The sequence below is a fragment of the Doryrhamphus excisus genome, linkage group LG1, assembly GCF_037039965.1.
Source record: "Doryrhamphus excisus strain RoL-2023G ecotype Guam linkage group LG1, RoL_Dexc_Guam_v1.1, whole genome shotgun sequence".
In the NCBI taxonomy this organism is placed as follows: Eukaryota; Metazoa; Chordata; class Actinopteri; order Syngnathiformes; family Syngnathidae; genus Doryrhamphus; species Doryrhamphus excisus.
The window spans coordinates 8,293,902-8,315,099 of NC_136357.1; the positions used below are offsets into that span (position 1 = coordinate 8,293,902).

At 40.0% G+C, this 21,198-nt stretch overlaps 5 protein-coding genes across 7 annotated transcripts in view; 3 read left to right on the forward strand and 2 right to left on the reverse strand.

The window, feature by feature from the left end:
- Positions 1-30: 30 nt before the first annotated feature.
- Positions 31-3,573, forward strand: idh3a (isocitrate dehydrogenase (NAD(+)) 3 catalytic subunit alpha). Of its 2 annotated transcripts, XM_058076259.2 has the most exons (12): positions 31-117; positions 447-512; positions 766-819; positions 884-967; positions 1,034-1,148; positions 1,858-2,045; positions 2,133-2,266; positions 2,338-2,440; positions 2,522-2,586; positions 2,943-3,027; positions 3,156-3,308; positions 3,371-3,573. In XM_058076259.2, exons 1-12 carry the CDS (start codon positions 91-93, stop codon positions 3,452-3,454), a joined length of 1,158 nt encoding a protein of 385 aa, XP_057932242.1. In that variant the 5' UTR covers positions 31-90; the 3' UTR covers positions 3,455-3,573. The 2 variants fall into 2 exon arrangements, with proteins under 2 accessions (XP_057932242.1, XP_057932243.1); XM_058076260.2 differs by lacking the exon at positions 447-512.
- Positions 3,574-4,400: 827 nt separating this feature from the next.
- On the forward strand, positions 4,401-8,616 carry dnaja (DnaJ heat shock protein family (Hsp40) member A). Its single transcript, XM_058074796.2, has 8 exons — positions 4,401-4,545; positions 4,876-5,016; positions 6,677-6,854; positions 6,924-7,028; positions 7,106-7,333; positions 7,414-7,644; positions 7,732-7,832; positions 7,898-8,616. The coding sequence occupies exons 2-8, from the start codon at positions 4,885-4,887 to the stop codon at positions 8,111-8,113; spliced, it is 1,191 nt and encodes a 396-aa protein (XP_057930779.2). The 5' UTR covers positions 4,401-4,545; positions 4,876-4,884; the 3' UTR covers positions 8,114-8,616.
- rps27l (ribosomal protein S27 like) lies at positions 8,591-10,025 on the reverse strand. Its single transcript, XM_058074798.2, has 4 exons — positions 9,775-10,025; positions 8,992-9,100; positions 8,807-8,917; positions 8,591-8,724 (listed from the first exon to the last, which is right to left on the reverse strand). Exons 1-4 carry the CDS (start codon positions 9,778-9,780, stop codon positions 8,696-8,698), a joined length of 255 nt encoding a protein of 84 aa, XP_057930781.1. The 5' UTR covers positions 9,781-10,025; the 3' UTR covers positions 8,591-8,695.
- A 50-nt stretch (positions 10,026-10,075) lies between these two features.
- Positions 10,076-13,525, forward strand: LOC131130798 (ras-related protein Rab-8B). Its single transcript, XM_058074797.2, has 8 exons — positions 10,076-10,372; positions 11,309-11,369; positions 11,442-11,502; positions 11,579-11,656; positions 12,250-12,339; positions 12,424-12,489; positions 12,565-12,615; positions 12,686-13,525. The coding sequence occupies exons 1-8, from the start codon at positions 10,249-10,251 to the stop codon at positions 12,776-12,778; spliced, it is 624 nt and encodes a 207-aa protein (XP_057930780.2). The 5' UTR covers positions 10,076-10,248; the 3' UTR covers positions 12,779-13,525.
- Positions 13,526-13,589: 64 nt separating this feature from the next.
- Positions 13,590-21,198, reverse strand: part of trpm1b (transient receptor potential cation channel, subfamily M, member 1b) — a 29,104-nt gene continuing 21,495 nt past the window's right edge. Inside the window, exons 21-29 of one of the 2 annotated variants that reach the window (XM_058074792.2) lie at positions 20,848-20,976; positions 20,611-20,739; positions 20,291-20,542; positions 20,046-20,220; positions 18,372-18,392; positions 18,151-18,295; positions 17,870-18,075; positions 16,494-16,626; positions 13,590-16,403 (exon numbers count right to left, since the gene is read on the reverse strand). In XM_058074792.2, coding sequence (XP_057930775.2) covers positions 15,074-16,403; positions 16,494-16,626; positions 17,870-18,075; positions 18,151-18,295; positions 18,372-18,392; positions 20,046-20,220; positions 20,291-20,542; positions 20,611-20,739; positions 20,848-20,976 — 2,520 coding nt within the window. In that variant the 3' untranslated portion in view covers positions 13,590-15,073. Of the gene's footprint in view, positions 16,404-16,493; positions 16,627-17,869; positions 18,076-18,150; positions 18,296-18,371; positions 18,393-20,027; positions 20,221-20,290; positions 20,543-20,610; positions 20,740-20,847; positions 20,977-21,198 lie in introns of both variants that reach the window. The other variant, XM_078789415.1, reaches the window with a different exon arrangement.

A 21,198-nucleotide genomic window follows, 5' to 3' on the forward strand; every position in this document is an offset into this window, starting at 1 on the left:
ATTAGAACGGATATCCACTTGGTGTTTACGGTTGGCTTGACTACTAAGCGCTGCTGCTGTGGTTAACTCGACCTTGGTTGCTAGCTAAGAATGGCAGGGAATGCTTGGAGGTCAGCGGTAAGTACAGGAAAATGGCAAACTTTTCAATAATTACTATATAATATGCACAACCTTTAATAGTAAATGACACATCAGTGTCCCTTAGCTTGTTGTCACGCTGTCAAATTCCTTAGGAAAGATACAGTCACTACCTAGCCACTTTTGCTAGGCACGCCCTTGCAGTAGAGCAGGTTACTATAGCAACACGAATCTTGTTTATACTCTAAATTAACTATTGTAATAGCGTTATGTATTTTTTGTAATGCCATATAGCCAAAGTATAATTGTTTAAGGTGACTACTTCCCTATCAGGCTACAACTGTCCATGAAATGTTCCTCACCTGCAGATTGTTAATCTACTAAGAAAGTGGAGTTTATCGAGCAATGGCCAGGATAAAATCAAGGCAAAGGAAGTAAGTTAAGCTTAGTTGTGTTTTAAAGCAGTGTATTATTCTTGTTGTTTGGAAGAGAGTTAGAGCTATTAGTTTCCCATTGCTAGTAATGCCAACAACAGTACATACTGTAGGTTAGGCGTGTCGGCCATCTTTTATTGAAAAATATACCTTACATGTGGAATAACCCTTTATGTGTTCTGATGGAGTGTAAGTCTAGTTTTATACTTAACGACTAGATGGCTAATTAAAATGTTGTTAATTTGCTTGGCAGGTGCCGAGGGTGGCAGCAGCCTTGAAGAAAGACACCAGAAGATTTTCACGTGACGTATGTTTGTTTCACATGAAATGTTATTTTTTAATATTGGGATTCATTTTATTCTCTCTTACAGATGCATACAGTCACTTTGATCCCTGGTGATGGAATTGGACCAGAGATCTCCACCGCTGTCATGAAGATATTTGAAGAAGCAAAAGTTTGTATTACAAAAGCAGGTAATAATGACTTTAACTTAGCTTACAGTTATTGTGTTTTATTATAGGCACCTATTCAGTGGGAGGAAAGAAACGTTACAGCCATCAAAGGACCTGGAGGGAAGTGGGTGATTCCTGCAGATGCAAAAGAATCAATGGACAGGAACAAAATGGGCCTAAAAGGTAACATAACATTGTGATTACAGTACATTTTTCAAAGTGTGGTACAGTAAGCCTCTCCTTAGAGATTATAATGCAATTGGGGCCTCCACTACTTCCTGAAAAACAGATTTTGGGGAGCATATTTTGGGGAATTTTCTGCTCACCCCAGACAGTGTTCACTCTCTCACAGTAAGAGCTAAAAATTGATTCATTTTGGTTTTGTCATAACTGAAGGTAGCTTAGCAGGTTAAAAAAATGTTTTTCTTTATTTTTATCAACATGCTGCACCTGAAGCCTTCCAGCTCTTCCCAGTAGAGGCCCACCTCACAGTTTGAAAATGCCTGCTTCAGTATGAGGCAGTGCAGTTTTTCCATCCTTGCAAACTCCAACTACTTCATCAACCTCCATGTGCAATATTATGGGCTCTAATGCAATATACTAAGTTCTATGTGAAGTATTTCCATAATGCCTCATATTAACTCTCTAACAGGATCTCAGTGTATAGACTGATCATATATCTCATCTGGTTTCATATTATCTACATACTGTATTGTATATAACTCTGGGAAAAACTGTTGATTTCTGTTAATACTTGGGTTGTTTATATTGTTTATTTTTCTATATTGTGTATTTTGTACTGCTTAACTGACTCTGTACTCTTGCTGCTGTGCAATACAAATTTCCCCACTGAGGGACGAATAAAGGCATATCTTAATCTTAATCTTAACAGGTCCTTTGAAGACACCAATCGCTGCAGGTCATCCATCCATGAACCTCCTGCTGAGGAAAACCTTTGACCTCTACGCCAATGTACGCCCTTGTGTTTCTATAGAGGGCTACAAGACGCCCTATACGGATGTGAATCTAGTCACCATCAGGGAGAACACAGAGGGAGAATACAGTGGTATTGAACATGTGGTAAATTCACTGTTTGTTAAATCACCTATGCAATATTACCCCATTTCTCATCACTGTATTAATTGTTTCTTGTGTGTATATTTACAGATTGTCGATGGAGTTGTGCAGAGTATTAAGCTCATAACGGAGCGAGCCAGCCAACGCATTGCAGAGTATGCATTTGAATATGCCAGAAACAATAAGAGGACCAGTGTAACTGCTGTTCATAAGGCCAACATTATGTAAGGGGCACTCGGTACAAATGTCTTTCAAGTATTTCATTTGTGTTAATCAAGTGAGTGCTATCTTTCAGGCGCATGTCAGATGGGCTCTTCCTTCGAAAATGCAGAGAGGCTGCCGAAAAGCATAAAGATATTAAATTCACTGAGATGTACTTGGATACAGTGTGCCTCAATGTAAGACCCTAAGAACTAGCTACTGTGTTTATGTAGTGAAAACAACCAACCAAAGGCATGGTTTCTTTGTTGTTTTTACAGATGGTGCAGGATCCTACACAGTTTGATATTCTGGTGATGCCGAATTTGTATGGAGACATCCTGAGGTGGGTACATGTTCTTAACTTGATATAAAATAATGTTGGTGCACTAATCAAATGTAGATGTGCATCTGCATGACACATTAAAAAAGAGCGATTTGTCATCAATGAGAAATTAGGTGTGTTAATAATGTGTTTACAAAAGTGTTTTTAAAAAACAACCATAATGTCCAAATGTCCAGTGCCCTCTAGTGGCTGTCATTAGTACAGGACTGGACTGGATGTTCATTACATCACTGCTATGTCTTTACTTTGGTGCCTATGATCAAAAATTTGCGTTTGGACTGAGAAAAAGTGTGAAAGAAACGGTCTCAAAATCCACATTTGATATAAAGGAAAAAATGCGTCGTTTTTCCCCTCAGTGATCTTTGTGCTGGACTTATTGGAGGACTTGGAGTGACCCCCAGTGGAAACATTGGCGCCAATGGTGTTGCCATTTTTGAGTCTGTATGTCCTCACATATGTCAGACAATATTATTGCACTATTGCTGTCAAATACCGTGGCTTACAAAATCTGGTTTTATAACATTTCAAAACAAGCTGATGACTATTGCTGGATGCTTTTTTTCTCTCAGGTTCATGGAACAGCCCCAGATATAGCAGGAAAGGACTTGGCTAACCCTACCGCCTTGCTGCTCAGTGCCGTCATGATGCTACGCCACATGGGCCTGCACGACCATGCAAAGAGGATCGAAACGGCCTGCTTTGACACCATTCGAGACAAAAAGGTTGGAGGTTTTTTTTATAGATATGACATATCTGATTTGTAATGTCTTTCCTTTTCTTCAAGGTTTTAACCGGAGACCTCGGAGGATCTTCAAAGTGCTCTGAATTCACAGAAGCAATTTGTCAACGAGTGCGAGATATTGAGTAGAAGGGCCTCTTTATTGTTTTTTGGGGGATGGGGGGATCACATGTATCTGCATATTATTGACCAAAAAAAATATTTAAACCAGTCTTAGGATTTGTGATCCTGAATGTCTGCTTTTTATTTGTTCTCTTTAAACCAACTGTTACTTTTTATGCAATATGCATTTTATTCCACTTGTTGGCCATTTGTATGGTAATATTGGTCTTACTCTATTTACTGTATCTGTATGGAAAACGACTATTGTCTATATATTATGTCTTATAACTGTAGTTAAATTCACGCTGCTATCCATATTTTAATGTCACATGTACATGGTCAAGAAATGGGGGACTTTTCACCCACTTATCATGATAGCAGCTTTGAATGTGCACAATTAAAATTAATTGCTTTAAAAATACTGCCATGACATCAGAAATGGTTTGGTATTGTATTGTGTCATTTAAGTGCTATTAACAAATAATAGCATGACACCAGGTTTAGGTTTGGGGGAAACATTTTGTTTCTCTTAGATCTAGTGTGTATTTTTATTTCTGTTTGCCTTATGCTCATGCACAAGTTCCATGTACAATATCTCCACAAAAATAAAGAGTTATATGGAAGTGGAAATGTGTCCTATTCGGGCTGCTGTAGTAGATTCTGTACTGCAGACTGCAGGGTGCAACCTGTGTGTTGCCCACAGACTCAGCTTACTTGTGGCCTCATGACATGAAACTGACTTGTCATATTTTCCATCCATCTTACCATCCAACTTTATATACCTCTTAGCCTCATTAGGGTAGAGGCGGTGTACACCCTAGCCAGCCAATAACTGGACACATAAGTTGTCTTATTTTGACTGGCAATACAATGGTATTTAATTTTTTGTGCGGTTTCTTTACAGTGGCCTCTCTTGTCCCTTCAGAGCTTCCGTACCACTTCCCCAACCTTATTTGCCGTTGCTCACGCTTCCTGCTCACGAAACTTCCGGTCTGACAGAGTCTCTCCAGAAAGTTCCACGCGGAGGAACAGCAGCTATAAGAGCTGGGCATCTTCTCCGAAACCGTCTTAATTCAGACTAAAACTTACCTTTTCTTGGAGAGGAAAATTGCCAACGAGTAAGTAGACTGTTCAATAAAACTATTTTGACGAAACGAATTAATGTATCACAACGATTATTAGATCTTGAAAATGAATGGGACTATCTGCCTGTTACCATCGAGTCTTTTAATGTGAGGATAGTGCCACTAACATTCCACTTTTTTCGTATTGTCTGTATTTTATTATTAATATGTATGTTATGTGTGTTATTTGTGATGATTTCTTTCTGGCTTTGTTTTCACAAGCCTGTTCGTTGCTAGCGTAACCAACGTCGCCTTTACCAACTTAACATGGTGGCCACTCACAATCCGCAAACCTATTAAGAAAGCTACATTTTTTTCATTTAGCTTGTCGTCATGGTTCGCGAAACAGGCTACTACGACCTTCTGGGTGTCGGTCCCAAAGCATCTGCCGACGAAATAAAGAAAGCCTACAGAAAACTCGCCCTGAAATATCACCCGGATAAGAACCCCAATGAGGGAGAGAAGGTGAGTTAATGCTAAATATAGATATTTATCTATGGGCCGTGTAGAAACGCCTCCTTCTAGAGTTACACTTGACAGACAGGAACTCTCTGGAAAGCTCTAGCGACAGGCTAGGTTGTTAGCTCTTTGCCACTGCCTGAAATACCACAGGATATAATCACAAGAGACTATGTCAAAATGCTGTATTTCCTGATGTAGTGTCAGGGAGGGTAGGTTTTACTAGAGTACTAGGCATCCATCTGGGCGAGGCAGTTATTTGTGCAAATATAGCTCTTTTTATGCTAATAGAGTTATAGTTAAAATAATGACATCTGTACATGTTCAGTGCCGCTGGCCTTCATTAGCCTATCCACCCCAGCTGACTTTGGGTGGAAGATGTTTACAAGACCAATTGAGGGAAAAATGGTCAATTGAAGTTGTTTGGCAGCACCTGTTGGATGACATAGGGATGGGGTCGATTCAATATTGGGTATAGATACTAGCACGTATTCATGCGGATATTTCCAATCCATGAGCCACGTCTGTTATGTCTCCAAACATGTCGGACATCTATGTACATAACACAAAAATTCTGGGTTGCTCCAATATTAGGGATGTTCAATCAGGGATTTATGCTGCAGATACCATCCATCCATTTTCTATGCCGCTTATCCTAACGAGGGTCGCTGGTATGCTGGTAAGCCTATCGCAGCTGTCTTCGGGCGAGAGGTGGGGTACACCCTGGACTGGTCGGGAGCCAATCGCAGGGCACATATAGACAAACAACCATTCACGCTCATATTCATACCTATGAACAATTTGGAATCACCAGTTAACCTAACATGCATGTTTTTGGAATGTGGGTGGAGACCTCATCAGGCAGGGTGCAAAAGTTGCATCACTCTCACAAAGACAGGACGTCCCACACATGGTTTTAAAGCAAGTATCGGGAGATATCAATACTGTGCTTTTACACTGGCTGATCGATCGGAGCACTCCTATCCAATATCATACTTGCCTGCAGAAAGGAGTTTATTACACTCTTATATAAAATAAACTAATTATGATGTAGCAACCTGGAAGTTATGTGCAATGTCAAATATTCTGTTTTGTTCAACTGTACTAGAAGCCATGATAAGTTGGTATTTGCTATCAAACATTACATGTGGCTATCAAACATTACAGTTATACAGGAAATGAAATTGATTATGCAGTATACAATACAGCCAAAGTCAAGGCAACGTAGCAAAAGGATTTCAGCAATGGGCACATTGGGAGTCCACAACTCTATAAAAAGGGTTGAAAAATGAGCACAATAGGTCCCCTTTAAAGTCGGCTAACTGTCTATGTATGTTTTATCTACCAAGTAACACATAATGTGGGTGGCTCATAAAATCAACCAACAAATACCTTTGTAATCAACGTAATGGGCACCCCTCACTTAAGATAAGACAACCTGTCCTTTTTAGACTGTTTTCCATCAGCATCTGTTGGTTAATTGAAGCATGAGGCTAGTGATTGAGGGAGTATGGTAAATACATGTGATAGCAATTGGTGCATTATAAATGTCTATTACTTTATCATGTTTTTAGTATAAACATTTAGCTATCATATTTTATCATATCATATTTTAGAACAGACTGCATTGCAGATTGTAGCATTTAGTATTTCCTTCTGTCGACAGTTTAAGCTCATATCCCAAGCGTATGATGTGCTTTCGGACCCTAAAAAGCGGGATCTGTATGATCAAGGAGGGGAACAAGCAATTAAAGATGGCGGCATGGGAGGAGGATCATCCCCCATGGACATTTTCAACATGTTCTTTGGCGGCGGTGGTGGAAGGATGCAGAGAGAAAGGAGAGGTTAGTACAAATTTAACACCTTTAAATAACCCCTGGCAGGCAAATGTTGACTAAGTGATGATTTTCTAGGCAAGAACATTGTCCACCAGCTGAGTGTTTCACTTGAGGACATGTACAATGGCAGCACAAGGAAGCTCGCACTCCAGAAAAATGTCATATGTGAAAAGTGTGATGGTATGTGTTGCTTTTAACATAGCTAATCCTCCTTTTAAAAGTTTCAATCATTCAAATGCTTAGTGTGTTTATTCCAGGTTACGGTGGTAAAAAAGGTGCCTTGGAGAAATGTTCCAGCTGTAAAGGAAGAGGAGTGCAGATCAAGGTGCAGCAGATAGGACCAGGCATGATTCAGCAGATTCAAAGCATGTGTGGAGATTGCCATGGTCAGGGCGAGTCGTTTAGCGCAAAGGACCGCTGCAAGAACTGCAATGGACAAAAAGTGGAGCGCAAGAAGAAAATTCTTGAAGTCCACATTGACAAAGGTGTAATGACACTCATTCTCTGTTCGGTTAAACATGAGTGGTAGTGAATAGCCACTAAGTTGATGATGTTCGGCTTCCAGGTATGAAAGATGGTCAGAAAATTACATTTCACGGAGAAGGTGACCAGGAACCAGACCTGGAGCCTGGCGATGTCATCATCGTGTTGGATCAGAAGAATCATAGTGTTTTTAAACGAAGTGAAGACAATCTGATAATGAAGATGAATGTTAAACTTGTGGAGTCCCTGTGTGGATTCAGGAAGGCTGTTAACACTCTGGACAACAGAACACTCCTCGTCAGCTCACAACCAGGTAAGCGCAACACATGTACATTGCACACATTGGCAAGGCTGATCCTCTTGTGCTGTCATTAAGGTATATTGTTTGTCAATTTTTAAGGGGAAGTTATAAAGAACAATGAAACTAAGCTGGTGCAGAACGAAGGCATGCCAATATACAAGAGTCCTTATGAAAAGGGCCAACTCATCATCCAGTTTGAGGTAAGACTGGAAATAGTTTTGCTTGTCAGAGTGAGGCGCACTTACAATAATGCTTCACTGTGTAGGTGGAGTTCCCAGAAAAACACTGGCTCCCAGAGCATCTCATGTACCAACTGGAAAGGCTGCTTCCTCCTAGGGAGGATGTGCTGATCACCGACGACACAGAGGAGGTGGAACTCTGCGAGGTGGACGAGCGGACACAACAACAGAACTACAGCAGAGAGGCGTACGAAGAAGATGAGGATAGTCCCAGAAGCGGGGTGCAGTGTCAGACGCAATAACCCTAGTCTTGTCACACCTAGCCCTAGTTTGACCAATACCTTCAAGGTTGTTGAAAGGAGCCTTTATGATGGAAACAAGATTAATTTTCATTTTCAGGTACAGTTCAGTTCAGCTTTGGAAACCTGCTCTGCCTTATTCACAAATTACAAAGTGTGGATATGGTGGAGCCCAACCCCACCATTGATGTACCATATTACTATGGTCTGGAACCCAACAGAGCGGTGGCAAAAAGTGGCATTTCCCACTATTTCACAATACACTCTACCAAGTGATTGGAAATGTATTGCTTTGTGAAAGTCTTTTCATATTTAATGCTCATTATAAAATGTTTGTGCTCCTGTTAAAATAAGTAGATGCTACCATTATTTTACGTGTGCCCCACCCCGTACAGACATATTGTTCAGAAGCTTAAAATGTCTTCCTGTATGCTTTCTGTGAAGGTCATTTTAGTCATAGAAAAAACTAAAGTTATACTTTCAATAAAAGTCCCAGTATGCTTAAACTTTTCATATAGTTTATTGACTTGTAAATATCATTTTTGTGACATCCCTCAACCAGCGATTTAACAATTTGCCCATTTTTTAGTGCTGCTTCCTCCTGAAAGAGCAACCTGAAAAGGCAAAATAAGAAAACAATATTGTAAGGCTCGGATGCGGGTGTTACTTTGTGTTGTATTGCAGTCGAAGTGGTACCTTCTGTAAGTCTTGCCTTTCCTCCTTTAGGCTGACATAGCACTGTGGAGCATCCCACACACAGAACCACTGTCTGGGCATGGCTGAACACAGTAGTGATCTTGTAGCAGCCTGTGACGACACAACAAATAGTACACAACTTACTACGTGATTAACATGACAAAATGACACTTTGCCATCCTTACCTGGGCACTTCACATCCATGAAATAGGAATTAGGACTCTGAACAAGCCTTTTCTTTTTGTGCTGTCTTCTCTCGACTTCAATAGAAGGATGGAGGAGGTCTTTGGCCAACTAATTTAATAGATTAGAAATCAGTGAGGATGCATAGTGTGGGCACATAATTGTCGATGTTTACAATTTAAAAGACTCATAAAAGCCAAAAGGAATGGAATCTGGCCAAAACGGGTTTATTTTATTTTAATGACGTCGAAATCTCATGTAGTTAGAAGGGCTAAACATTTATTTTGAACAATACTATTGTAACAAGGTGCAAAGTGAAGTATCAAAAAAGACGAACAATAATATGACGAATGAGAATATAAACCTGACGCGTTCGTTTGAAGCCCTAAAAACACGAGAAGCATGACAACAGTTATTTCACATCGATGTCAAATAAACAGCCTGAATAACCCCATGACTTGAAAGTTAAAGAAGGCGAAGTTAAGTAAGGCAGTATAGTCGTGTGTGGGGGAAGACGTCTTCCTGGAGCAAATCCTTGCGTCCCACAATGCTCGTACTCATTCCAGCAAATAGACGACCCCCGCTGCTTGGCCAGGCTATTGGCACTGCTAGCTAGTATAAACACGACACCATGTGCTTGCTGTAGATACACACATTGAGATATTTTAACGCGACTCACACGACGACACTCTGCGTGATAACTACTTAATAAGGCACACGAACATAAAAGGATTACAATAAGTGACACAAAAGCAAAAACAACTGTAATTTTAAAGTAAACTTACAGGCATCTCGCAGTCGTCGTACGTGGTCTTCGTGGATGCAGTACCTGGGAGGAGCTGTATCACTGAGCTGTAACGATAATTTCAAAAACATTGTAAACTGGTCCAACTGGCAGATAAACGGGTCTAGTGGTTTAATTATTAATTTTAAATACACACAATGACCCCTTGAAGTTTATTGTATGCCAATACATGACTCATATTACTATAGCAACTTAGCCACCACATAAGTAGTTTTTTTAAATTAGTATGAATATAAATGTTATAAGGCACCACGGACAGCTCGCCTGTTTATAGTAAAAGACGCCAAATAAACACAACTAGTGTTTTCATCTCCAAAACTACGTGACCCACAATGCAACGCATTACGTCACTGCTGTCCACACTGTTCCGCTGCCAGCAGCCCAGACCACCTCAGACAGCTGAGGATCCAAAAGAAGACAGCCCATTTATTGACCCTTCTATTCTGCGTGTACAATGGCGAAGACATATGATTATCTTTTTAAGTTGTTGCTTATCGGTGACAGCGGTGTTGGCAAAACGTGTCTTCTGTTCAGATTCAGCGAAGACTCTTTCAATACCACCTTCATATCCACCATAGGTAAGTATATGGCCAGCCGCCCGGCTACCAGCTAGCTGTCATTAAGCATGGACATACAATGCACATACTCAGTATCACAATATGTCTGTGTCTATTGTCTTCATATGGGGATTTACCTTTAAGGCGGGGTGGGGGCGGGGGGGGGCACATAATGTGCATTGGTAGAAGACAACGAGTGTGAGAGACATTGTATTGAGCTGATGATGTCCTTCATGTATCCATCTATCCATCCATCTGTCTAGTAATAACAGTGTACAATATCACATTTACAAATGTGATAATACACAAGGTCCTGATTTGTTTTTTTATGCCTGAATATAGTATTTCCTCATATAAACAATATTTTCCACATTGTAATTCATTCCACCAATAATTTAAAAACATGCCATATAAATTATATACTGGATAATGAATTATAATATATGTCATATTATATTTTAATGAAAGCATCACATATGTACATTTTAGATTTATTTAATATCTAAAGTAAAACTAAATAAGGACGAATACTGACTTTCAAAAATGCAGAGAACATGTAGTCAGGTTGGATAGAGGCAGACCTGAGGGAACTAATCTGAAGTCACATAGCCCCTGGGACCATACAAATGGTTGCACACAACATTGACACATTTTTATCATGTTATTAAATTTTCATAAAAAAATCAAATGTGCACATTTTTCCTATCAATAAATACACAAGTTTGTAATACACATATACACAATAATGTTGCAGTATCATATGTGTTAATAACATGATAATAAAACTGTAATTTTAGTCATATTTTGCTACTAGTATATTTTCCACATGTAATATGTCAAGTAAAATGCTAATAGTAAAAAAACTGCAACAACGTAACTTGGCGTCTATTAGATGATATATGGTAATTAATGCATGCATTATCCTCTTTTGACCTCTGTTTGTTTATTCTAACGCAGGAATAGACTTTAAAATTCGGACAATAGAACTGGATGGAAAGAGAGTCAAACTTCAAATTTGGTGAGTGCTATACTACTTCATGCAATTTTATTTATTTTGGGAGACTTATTCTTATTGGTTCGATACCCTCAGGGATACTGCAGGCCAGGAGAGGTTTCGCACCATCACCACAGCTTACTACAGAGGAGCGATGGTTAGTCCTCACTCAATGTAAACTTAACTAGAAGGTTAAGTGGATTCTAAATATTTATTTTTTGTCGTCTTTTCAGGGAATTATGCTCGTCTATGATATCTCCAGTGAAAAGTCATTTGAAAACATAAAAAATTGGATCAGAAATATAGAAGAGGTGAGCTTTGTATATTCAGTCGTCACTCGCTACATCGCAGGTTGGACATTACTTCATCGCTCTATGATGTTTTATTAAATAAAAAATATTAATTCATAAATGATTGCTGTTTTGTAGTTTGACTGTGACCTGTTATTAGTCACAAAATATTGAAATACCAGTCATGACATGGTGAACAAAAAGCTGTCCTCTTTTTCTGTGTGGAAGTGGTAGATTTTTTAGCTTCTTACCTTGTCCTTCTTCCCCACAACAGTTATAGGCATTCAGTGCAACGGAATCCCGATTTTTCTCACACGAAAACTGAAAGGATTGGAGACTCTAAATTGTCCGTAGGTATGAATGTGAGTCTGAATGGTTTGTCAGTTTGTTTGTATTGGCCCTGTGATTGGCTGGCAACCAGTCCGGGATGTACCCCGCCAGGTGGTCCTGCCCCACTATTTCAGAAGCACTGTAATATTAGCGAAAACTACAAGCACAATAATGCTCATGTTGTGAAATATTGATACCACTGTTGCATTGGATCTCTTTAGTTTGTTATTAAAGGCTCTATAATGTACTTGAATATGTAAACTCTGCCTTGTAAACTCTCCTAGCATGCCTCATCAGATGTTGAGAAAATGATCCTGGGTAACAAATGTGACATGGCAGACAGGCGACAGGTGTCCAAAGACAGAGGTGAAAAAGTGAGTCCCTCTCTGCCAACAGAACATGAGAATGCAATGAAAGTGTCCAGTGTGAATGCAATGCTATTTATTCTCTGTCTTTAGTTGGCTATTGATTATGGTGTTAAGTTTTTGGAAACCAGTGCAAAGACCAGTCTAAACGTAGAGGAGGTAGGTCAATATTTTAATGTTGACAATTTGAATGTGCTTATTAAATATTAAACATCTTGTTTTGATTGTTATCAGGCCTTTTATAGCATGGGGAGAGACATCCTGCACAATCTCAGCTCAAAGACAGTAAGTGTTCATTGCTGACTGACTTTATGTTTGTTTTTGTCATTAACATGATGATCTTTTTCCTCAACAGACAGACAACAATGGTGGAACATCGGGCAAACCGATCAAGATCACTGAGAAAAAGTCCAAGAGGATCAAGTTCTTGAAGTGTTCCCTCCTGTAGATGACTCACTAAAGTGCGTACTCCCCTTTGCTCATTTGGAGACGGAAACGGGGGGGGCCTTGCTTCCCTTTATGTCATGTTACGGAGGGAGGGGGGGGGCTTGCTGCCGGCTGGAGCCCACAGGTTCACGAGAAGTCCGTTCCAACTTGAAGATGCTCCACGAGGAACCAGGCATGAACCGGTGCTGATCAGCCGTGCTTAGTTTGTAGCTAGCTGAGGCCTCAGAGGAGTCTCCTTTTTTGTGTTCTATAATACCTCAGTTATTCCTCAGTATTCAGTATGTCAGTAAACCATAGTGTTCTTATTGTACATGTCCAACAATGACACTTTGTAGCACTATTTTATACCATGTGCCAAACTGACCACGAGGACGAGACCCGCATATGAAGTCTCTGCATTGATTGTATTTGTGAGTGTAAATTCATGTACATTGACGGCATTAGAATAGACAATATGTATAAAGTCAACCTCCTTTTTTTGTAATTCTTTTATTCATCACTGCCAATACAGAGCAGAGGTAAGAAATAAGATGCAGTGAATTCATATTGTGATGATGCCATTGTGAGTATTTGCATGAAAGCTGTTGGATGGAATATAAGCACATTGTACGCTACCTAGAGAGAAGACAGTTTACAGTCTGTATATGAAAGTGATTGTTGAGTAAGTGTGTTGGACGTTCATGTCATGGTGCAATAGTATTGACATTCAGAGGGTTTTCTTCACATTAAAAGACAGGGAAACTGTAAAGTGGAGGACTCTCTTTGTACATGTAAAGTAAAAGAAGTGAATGAGTGATCAGGAAGACTGTTCATCAGAGTCCGATGTAGTCTTTAATAGGGATGCTCCCATCAGGCTTTATGCATGGCCTTTATAACCATGTATGACATTTTTTGTGGGTTGATGAAAGTTTCCCCACTAGTTAGAGAAACAACAGATACAAAGTAATTCTGAGGCAACCTGTACTTAGCTTAAGCATGGTTGCACCCTAAAGTTTGGATTCTTTGACCTGTATCAGTGCTGCATGTCATGCTCAAGCACTGTAGGAAGAGATGTGTGCACCTGTAATTGCGTATTTGTCATGCCATACATTTGTTTTCTTAAGAATTATGTTTTTCCACTCATAATTTATTGTAACATTTACATCTTTATTCACGGAGCATATTATTTTCTGAATATTACAATATTTTTTTGTGACATGAAAACATTATTTTGGTATCTTTGTTGTCATTATATTTGACGATATGACTTTTTCCCTAAAATATTATGTAAAAATATTCTCGCTTATTTTCTAACTTACTACCTAACTTCATTCATTCATTTTCTGTTGCGGTCACAGTGGGTGTTGTCTTCAGTAGTCTTTGGACGAGAGGCGGGGTACACCCTAGCCAATCACAGGGCACATATAGACAAACAACCATTCACACTCACATTCATACCTATGGACAATTTGGAGTCGCCAATTAACCTAGCATGTTTTTGGAATGTGGGAGGAAACCGGAGTACCTGGAGAAAACCCACGCATGCACGGGGAGAACATGCAAACTTCACACAGAGATGGACAGGGGTGGAATCGAACTCAGGTCTCCTAGCTGTGTGGCTTGTGCTCTAACAACTCGACAGCCACTATCTAACTTGAGTTCTGATAATCTAATTATTATAAAATCCTTTTTTTGTTACATCACAACTTGTGCAATAAGTCCTGCAATATTATGACTAAATTTTCTTATTTTTTTGATAACATTACATATAAATTTATGCCTTTATATTTTGCCTATAACATTAATTTTTTCCCGAATTTTTCTCATATTACTACTCTATTTTCATAACATTATGAATTTTCTCTTCTGTCACATAACAGCGTTATTTTTCTACCATTACATCTTTTTCTGTTTATAATACCCTGCATTTTGCTATAATATGAAGATTTTAGTTTTAGTTTCTTTGGTAATATTCAAACTTTTTGCAAACGATATGACATTTTTTGTTATTCTTGTAACATTATGACTTTCCTTTATAATATTATGTCTTCCTAATATTTTAACTTCAAAGTCAGAGGGGATCGGCTCCACCATACCCGAGTGAGGACAAGCTGCATAGAAAATGAATGAATTATAACTTCAGACGCTACATATTCTTATAATGTTCCTATTTGAACCTTTCCAGTGTCCACACAGTTAGGGAAGATGCTTTGAAGTGGTACCACAAAGTGACGACATAAATAATAGGTGCTTGAGATGAGTGTGAACCGTGACCTATGAAAATCCAGATAATGTCCTTGGGGATACATTGTGAATGTCACTTCTTATCCCGTGTGCCATCCTCCATCTTGTCTGCTTGTATCTTGCCCGCATCCAAAAGGTTTCTCTCACTGCTGGATGCTCTCTTGCTCACCACTGAGCTTCTTGCTTTCCTGTCTGCTGCGTTCCAACTCTGCGACCTGTGCGATGGCATGTACATGTCCTCAGCGACCGTCAGATACTGAGCGCCGTCTGACATGTTTCTCTTCACCTTCATCTTCATCTGGTCTTCTGTGAGCTCAACTCTGGGTGGAGTTCCTTCTTTTTCTGTAAGAACTGCACCGTCCTCGTTTGTTGTGATCTCTGCACCATCGGTGGAACTCTGGAACTGTTGGATGGCGGTCCGCACCGTGGACACTTTAGGAATGTGACCGACCACACTGGGATGGACTTTATATTCCAAGTTTGCAGGCCACTGATTGGGTGTTTTGTTGGCCTGCTCCACAAGCGATGTGTAGTCTTGAGCATGGAGAACATCATCATCTGCCTCAACTGGAATGTAGACAATGCTGCTCATGGCCCTTTTCTTTGTAAGAGGGGATGTCTGGACGGGAACGTATCGTAAAGATTTAGTCCTTTTAGGAGAAGTAAATGTCTCAAAGGGGAGTTTTTTGCTGGCTTCAGGTGGCTCCTCTGGTTCATCGGGGGGGCTGATGACGATGGTGCTCATGCTCCTCTTCTTTGTCAAAGGAGAGGTTGAGAGGTCTTCAGCTGGATAGTGCCTCAGTGATTTAGTCCTTTTTGGAGGGGAGGATGGTTTCAATCTGTTCTTGTCTGCGATTCTATCCAGCATCAACGTGCTTCCTTGGCCGTCCTTGTTGGTTAAGGTGTCTTGGCTGGACCCTGCAGACACCTGCTTGGGTTCACATGGAGATATAAGGATGTCCACGCAAGAGCTAGGTCTTGTTCTACTCAGGCTCCCAACTTCTAAGGTCTGAGCGCTCTCTTTGGCGTTAAGAGTGCACGTACTGGAAGCTTGAAGCAGACTCTTCTGTCGTTCCAGGATGCTTTTCACTGGTTCCTCTGTGTCCTTTTGCTTGGATGAAAACTCCTCCATGTCCATGTGGAAGCGGTACAGACTGTAACCGTCGGCGCTGTTTATGCTACCCTGGCGAACCAGAGAGGAAGGATCACACACTGAAGAGTTGCGGGAATAAGTCCTGGTCAGCTCCAGACGGTCCACCCCTGCCAGCTTTTCTAAGGCCACCGCCATTCGACCGTGGATTTCCTCCAGCTGGGCTAGGCGGAGGTCCACCGTTTGCAGTGAGGCCTTCATGGTGTTCTCCCTCTCGTTGACCTCCTCCAGACGCATTGACATGTTCTCCACTCTGTGAGGAACACCAGACGTTATGAGTGAATCTATATCTCATAACAAATATAATACATTTTATTTGGTGCTATTGTGCTTGATAGCTTACCTTTCTGAGGTAACCTTGATACGTTCATCACTCGAGGACTGCTGCTCATCCTCCTTTTCTCTGAAGTATTCCTCCACACACTGTTCTTCAAATTCGTAAAGGTTCTTTAGCTCCTCTGGATTGAGTCGGAGTTCTTTGAGACAACAATTCATCACATGAAGTGGGATATACCAGCAAATGTGTTATTTATAATAGATATATGTTATTTTTTTGCATCTTTTTACATTTTCTTTGTGTTGCAAACCAAAAATTGTGGGAGAACCATTCATTCATTCAATTTCTACCGCTTATCCTCACAAGGGTAGCGGGGGTGCTGGAGCCTATCCCAGCTGTCTTCGGGCAAGAGGCAGGGTACATCTTGGACTGGTCGCCAGCCAATCACAGGTGAGAGAACCAATTTATTTGTTTTTCTTTATAGGGAAAAACACTTTGTTGCATTTAATACTAAAATTAATAAAATTAGGGCTGTCAAATGATTAAAAAATTCATTCATTCATTCATTCATTCATTTTCTACCGCTTTTTCCTCATGAGGGTCGTGGGGGTGCTGGAGCCTATCCCAGCTGTCTTCGGGCAAGAGGCGGGGTACACCCTGGACTGGTCGCCAGCCAATCACAGGTGAGAGAACCAATTTATTTGTTTTTCTTTATAGGGGAAAACACTTTGTTGCATTTAATACTAAAATTAATAAAATTAGGGCTGTCAAATGATTTAAAAATGTAATCAGAGTAATCAGTTTTCAAATTATTTAATCATGGTTAATCACCATTTAGAACTACTTGCAAAGCAATACATATAAGTGTATGACAACAAATATATGGAAATATAATGTAATAACAGAAATATGAGAAAAATAGGCTGCACAGCGAACGAGTGGTTAGTGCGCAGGCCTCACAGCTAGGAGACCGGAGTTCAATTCCACCATTGGCCATCTCTGAGTGGAGTTTGCATGTTCCCCCTGTGCATGCGTGGGTTTTCTCCGGGTACTCCGGTTTCCTCCCACATTCCAAAAACATGCTAGGTTAATTGGCCACTCCAAATTGTCCATAGGTATGAATGTGAGTGTGAATGGTTGTTTGTCTATATGTGCCCTGTGATTGGCTGGCGACCAGTCCAGGGTGTACCCCGCCTCTCACGTGAAGACAGCTGGGATAGGCTCCAGCACACCCGTGACCCTCGTGAGGATAAGCGGTAGAAAATGAATTCATTAATGAATGAATAAGAAAAATACTGTGGGTCATTTTCTTGTGTGGCAAAAACAACATGAGGGGTGGCGTGATTTTAGAACAATGAAGTGAGCCATGGCCAATGGCAGGCACACGATTCTCCATGAAACAAGCCAGACTAGAGTTCTTTTCATATTGCATCTGAACTTACTGAGGCCACGGTCTTTCTCATCCAGTTCTCCATCCTGCTTCTTCTTGGCGCAGCGTCGAAAGAGCCTGCTGAAGAGGATGTACAGGTGGCTGAAGATGATGAGCGGCGGCGGCAGGATGGGGCGGTCGTGGAAGGTCATGATCAGCTGATATCTCTGAAACTTCCACACCTGGTTGGAGATGGACTTGACCTCGAAGAAGGTGTTGCTGTTGGACGGCGCATCCGCACTCAGTAAGAACAAAGCCTCAACAACAGCTTGATATTTAGGAGTCTGTGTTTACTTGAAGACGGCAATGAGCAGGTTGACCAGAAGAATGTTGGCCACCAGAAGGTAACAGGCCATGATAGCAGGGGTGAGCCAGGCGCCAGGGATGCATGGAGGCAGCTTCTTTCCATCTTCGTCGTATAAATGTTCACCACATGGAGCTACAAGTGAAAAACAACTTCAACAATGACTATTAGCTCTCTTCATGGCAATGATTTCCAATGCATGTGTACTCACGGTTGATTTCCATTGCATATACTTGAGAGGAAAGAGACACAGAAAAGGTGTTAAAATCAGTTCATGTGATGTTTCCATCATCCTTCTGTCATGATCAAGTCCAAGGTGGTCCAGTTATACAGCATAACCAGCATTATTATTATTATTATCACAAAACAAACTGTTTCAAATGTCAAATTTTGTCAATGACTGTCTTCATCCTGACAGAAGAGGCATGAACAGAATAAACTTGAGGCAGATGATCATGGTTGTGAAATGACACCTATCTTAAAACAACTTTTATCATGCCCTGCAGCACATTTTCATTGGCCCCAGAAATACAACTCAACAAGAAAACTAACAAAAACAACTACAAAAATGGAAAAAAGAGCAAAAAGGTGCAGGAAAAAGTTGATTCTAATAACCATAAAAATAACGTAATTTGTCACCTATAGCACAAAGCTGACATGGAAAAATTTGACAGAAATTTTTTTTTATATGTATTTTGAAAATTTTGTAAAAAGGCTGAAAAAAGTTATGTATATATTATTTTAAATATTAGTTTGAAAGATTTCAGCTTTTTATATTGTGCCTTTTTTCAATGTTTTTCAATTTTCTACATTGTGGCATGGGCCAAAAAGTACAAGCCATGGGCAGCAAATGGCCCCCGGACTGCACTTTGGACACCCCTGTCTTAGCACATCAATGTTGGATTGGATTTTATCCTTTTTATAATGTAAAAAAAAAATGTAATTGCACAAATGTTATTGTATACTGTATATTTTGGATGAACATTGGACTACATTTCATTGTAAGAAAATAAGAATAGCCAATCATGTAAACTCCACACAGAGATGCCCGAGGGTGGAATCGAACTCCTCAAGCAAGATTCGAACCCAAGTCTTTCCACCCAATTTCAAATTTCTGAATTTCAAATGTCTTATCTTTGATTTGTTTCCATTGTTCCCCAACATACACTCTTCACCACAAAATTAGGCACAAAAAATGCACAATGCCATGAGATTCTTTATAAGAGCTGTACATAGTATTCAGTCTTTATAATGATGATCATTTCCAGAGAGGTACCAATTCGTTATAGGGCAACTGGAAATTAAAATATGTAATACACAATTATTATTATTGTTCCATGATAATCACATATTTTATAATTGAATATCATTTAAACAATGGATTATAATAATTATTTATAGGGAATGTAGTTATACATACTATTCTATATTATGTATCTTTAGTCAAAAGTTAACAGTAAAGACATAAAAAATATATAATTAAATACTATTAAAAAATATATTATTATATCCCCATTATAAGTACAATGAAAACATTTGTAATGTCCTACCAGGTCAAATGTGGGGTTAAAAGTATTTTAATACATGCCCTATAAAGAATTGCTCTGTATATTATACTGAGATGTGTTTTTCAATTCAGGATGGAAATATTGTTAAATTACTAACTCAGTGTCAATGTCAATCCAAACAGCAGCATTATCTTTGTAAATAATGATGCTCTATACAACTGTTGTATTTGATTTCTCCACCATGCAAGTGTACTTAATGTTGTGGTCGTTGAGCGTATACTCTCCAGTAGGGGGCAGCAAAGCACCAACGTGAATCCTGTATGTGATCATCTGCCCAGAATCAGGAAACAGAATCTTACTATGAATTCTAGTCTTACGGTCTATCGAGTCCGCAAAAACCTCTCCATAGATCATCCAGTAGGGCATATAGAAAATGTTTCTAGCCAGACGCCACGTTGGTTCCTCATCAGGGTGAAGTATGGCTTGGCGGGCCACTCCGAAGCTCATTAGCACCACCAGCATGATGACTACAAAGTACATCATGTCGATCATCTGAAAGATAAGATTTAAAAAAAAGAGTGTTATGAATCAGATGAGAGTTTATTTCTGTAAAATAACATACCATCTTTCCTATCATCATCACATAGGGTCCCAGGTATTTATTGACTCCAAAGATGTCCAGTACGCGGATGTACCAGAAGATGATGTCAATGCAGTAAATGACCCTGCCGTAGCCCATGTAGGGCTCACGCTGCAGCCTCAGCATGAGGCCCAGGAGGAAGGTGGAGATAGCCACCAGGTCTGTGATGTTCCAGTACTCCTCCAGCCACACGCTGATCTTCTGCTTCAGCTTGCCAGGCTCGGACATCAAGATCTCAAGAGGGAAACAACAAAGTTCATGAACAGATCTTTAAAGGGCAATGAGGACTCAGTTGGTTTTACCTGTCTGACTTTTTCAGTTCCGAGGGTAAGAATGTAAGCGATGACGGTCCACTCCTGTATGGACGGCCATCGCTCCATCTTGACCAGGATGATGTAGTTGTATAACATGAGGTAGCCCAGGTAGGAAATCTGGAAGAGAAAGAACACATCATCACTAATAGTTAAGGGAACATTACACTTTAAGGTGACTTAAAAGGTCACATTTGACATTTGAGGGTTTTACAAATAAAAACTTACAGTGTTGAACCAGAATTTGGTGAAGGGTGCATCATAAAACTCAAAGAATCTTTTGCCAATGGGGATTTTGCGGACATTAGTGCTGCCTTCCTCTTCATCCCCTTTGCGGGAGGTTGCATCATTTGGTTCCTGGAATTAAACAGGGCATAAATGACATAATTATGAATTATAATACGTCATGTCACATTAAATCATCAGAAGCAAGCTGTAAAGGTCAAGTGTCAAAAGTCGTACCTATGAATGTAGCACCCTAGCTTGACTTGTTCCTACATCATTATTTTTTTATTTTGTATTACTTTGACTGATTACCATTAAGATCAGTGATGGGAATAACTGCATTAAAACAACTTT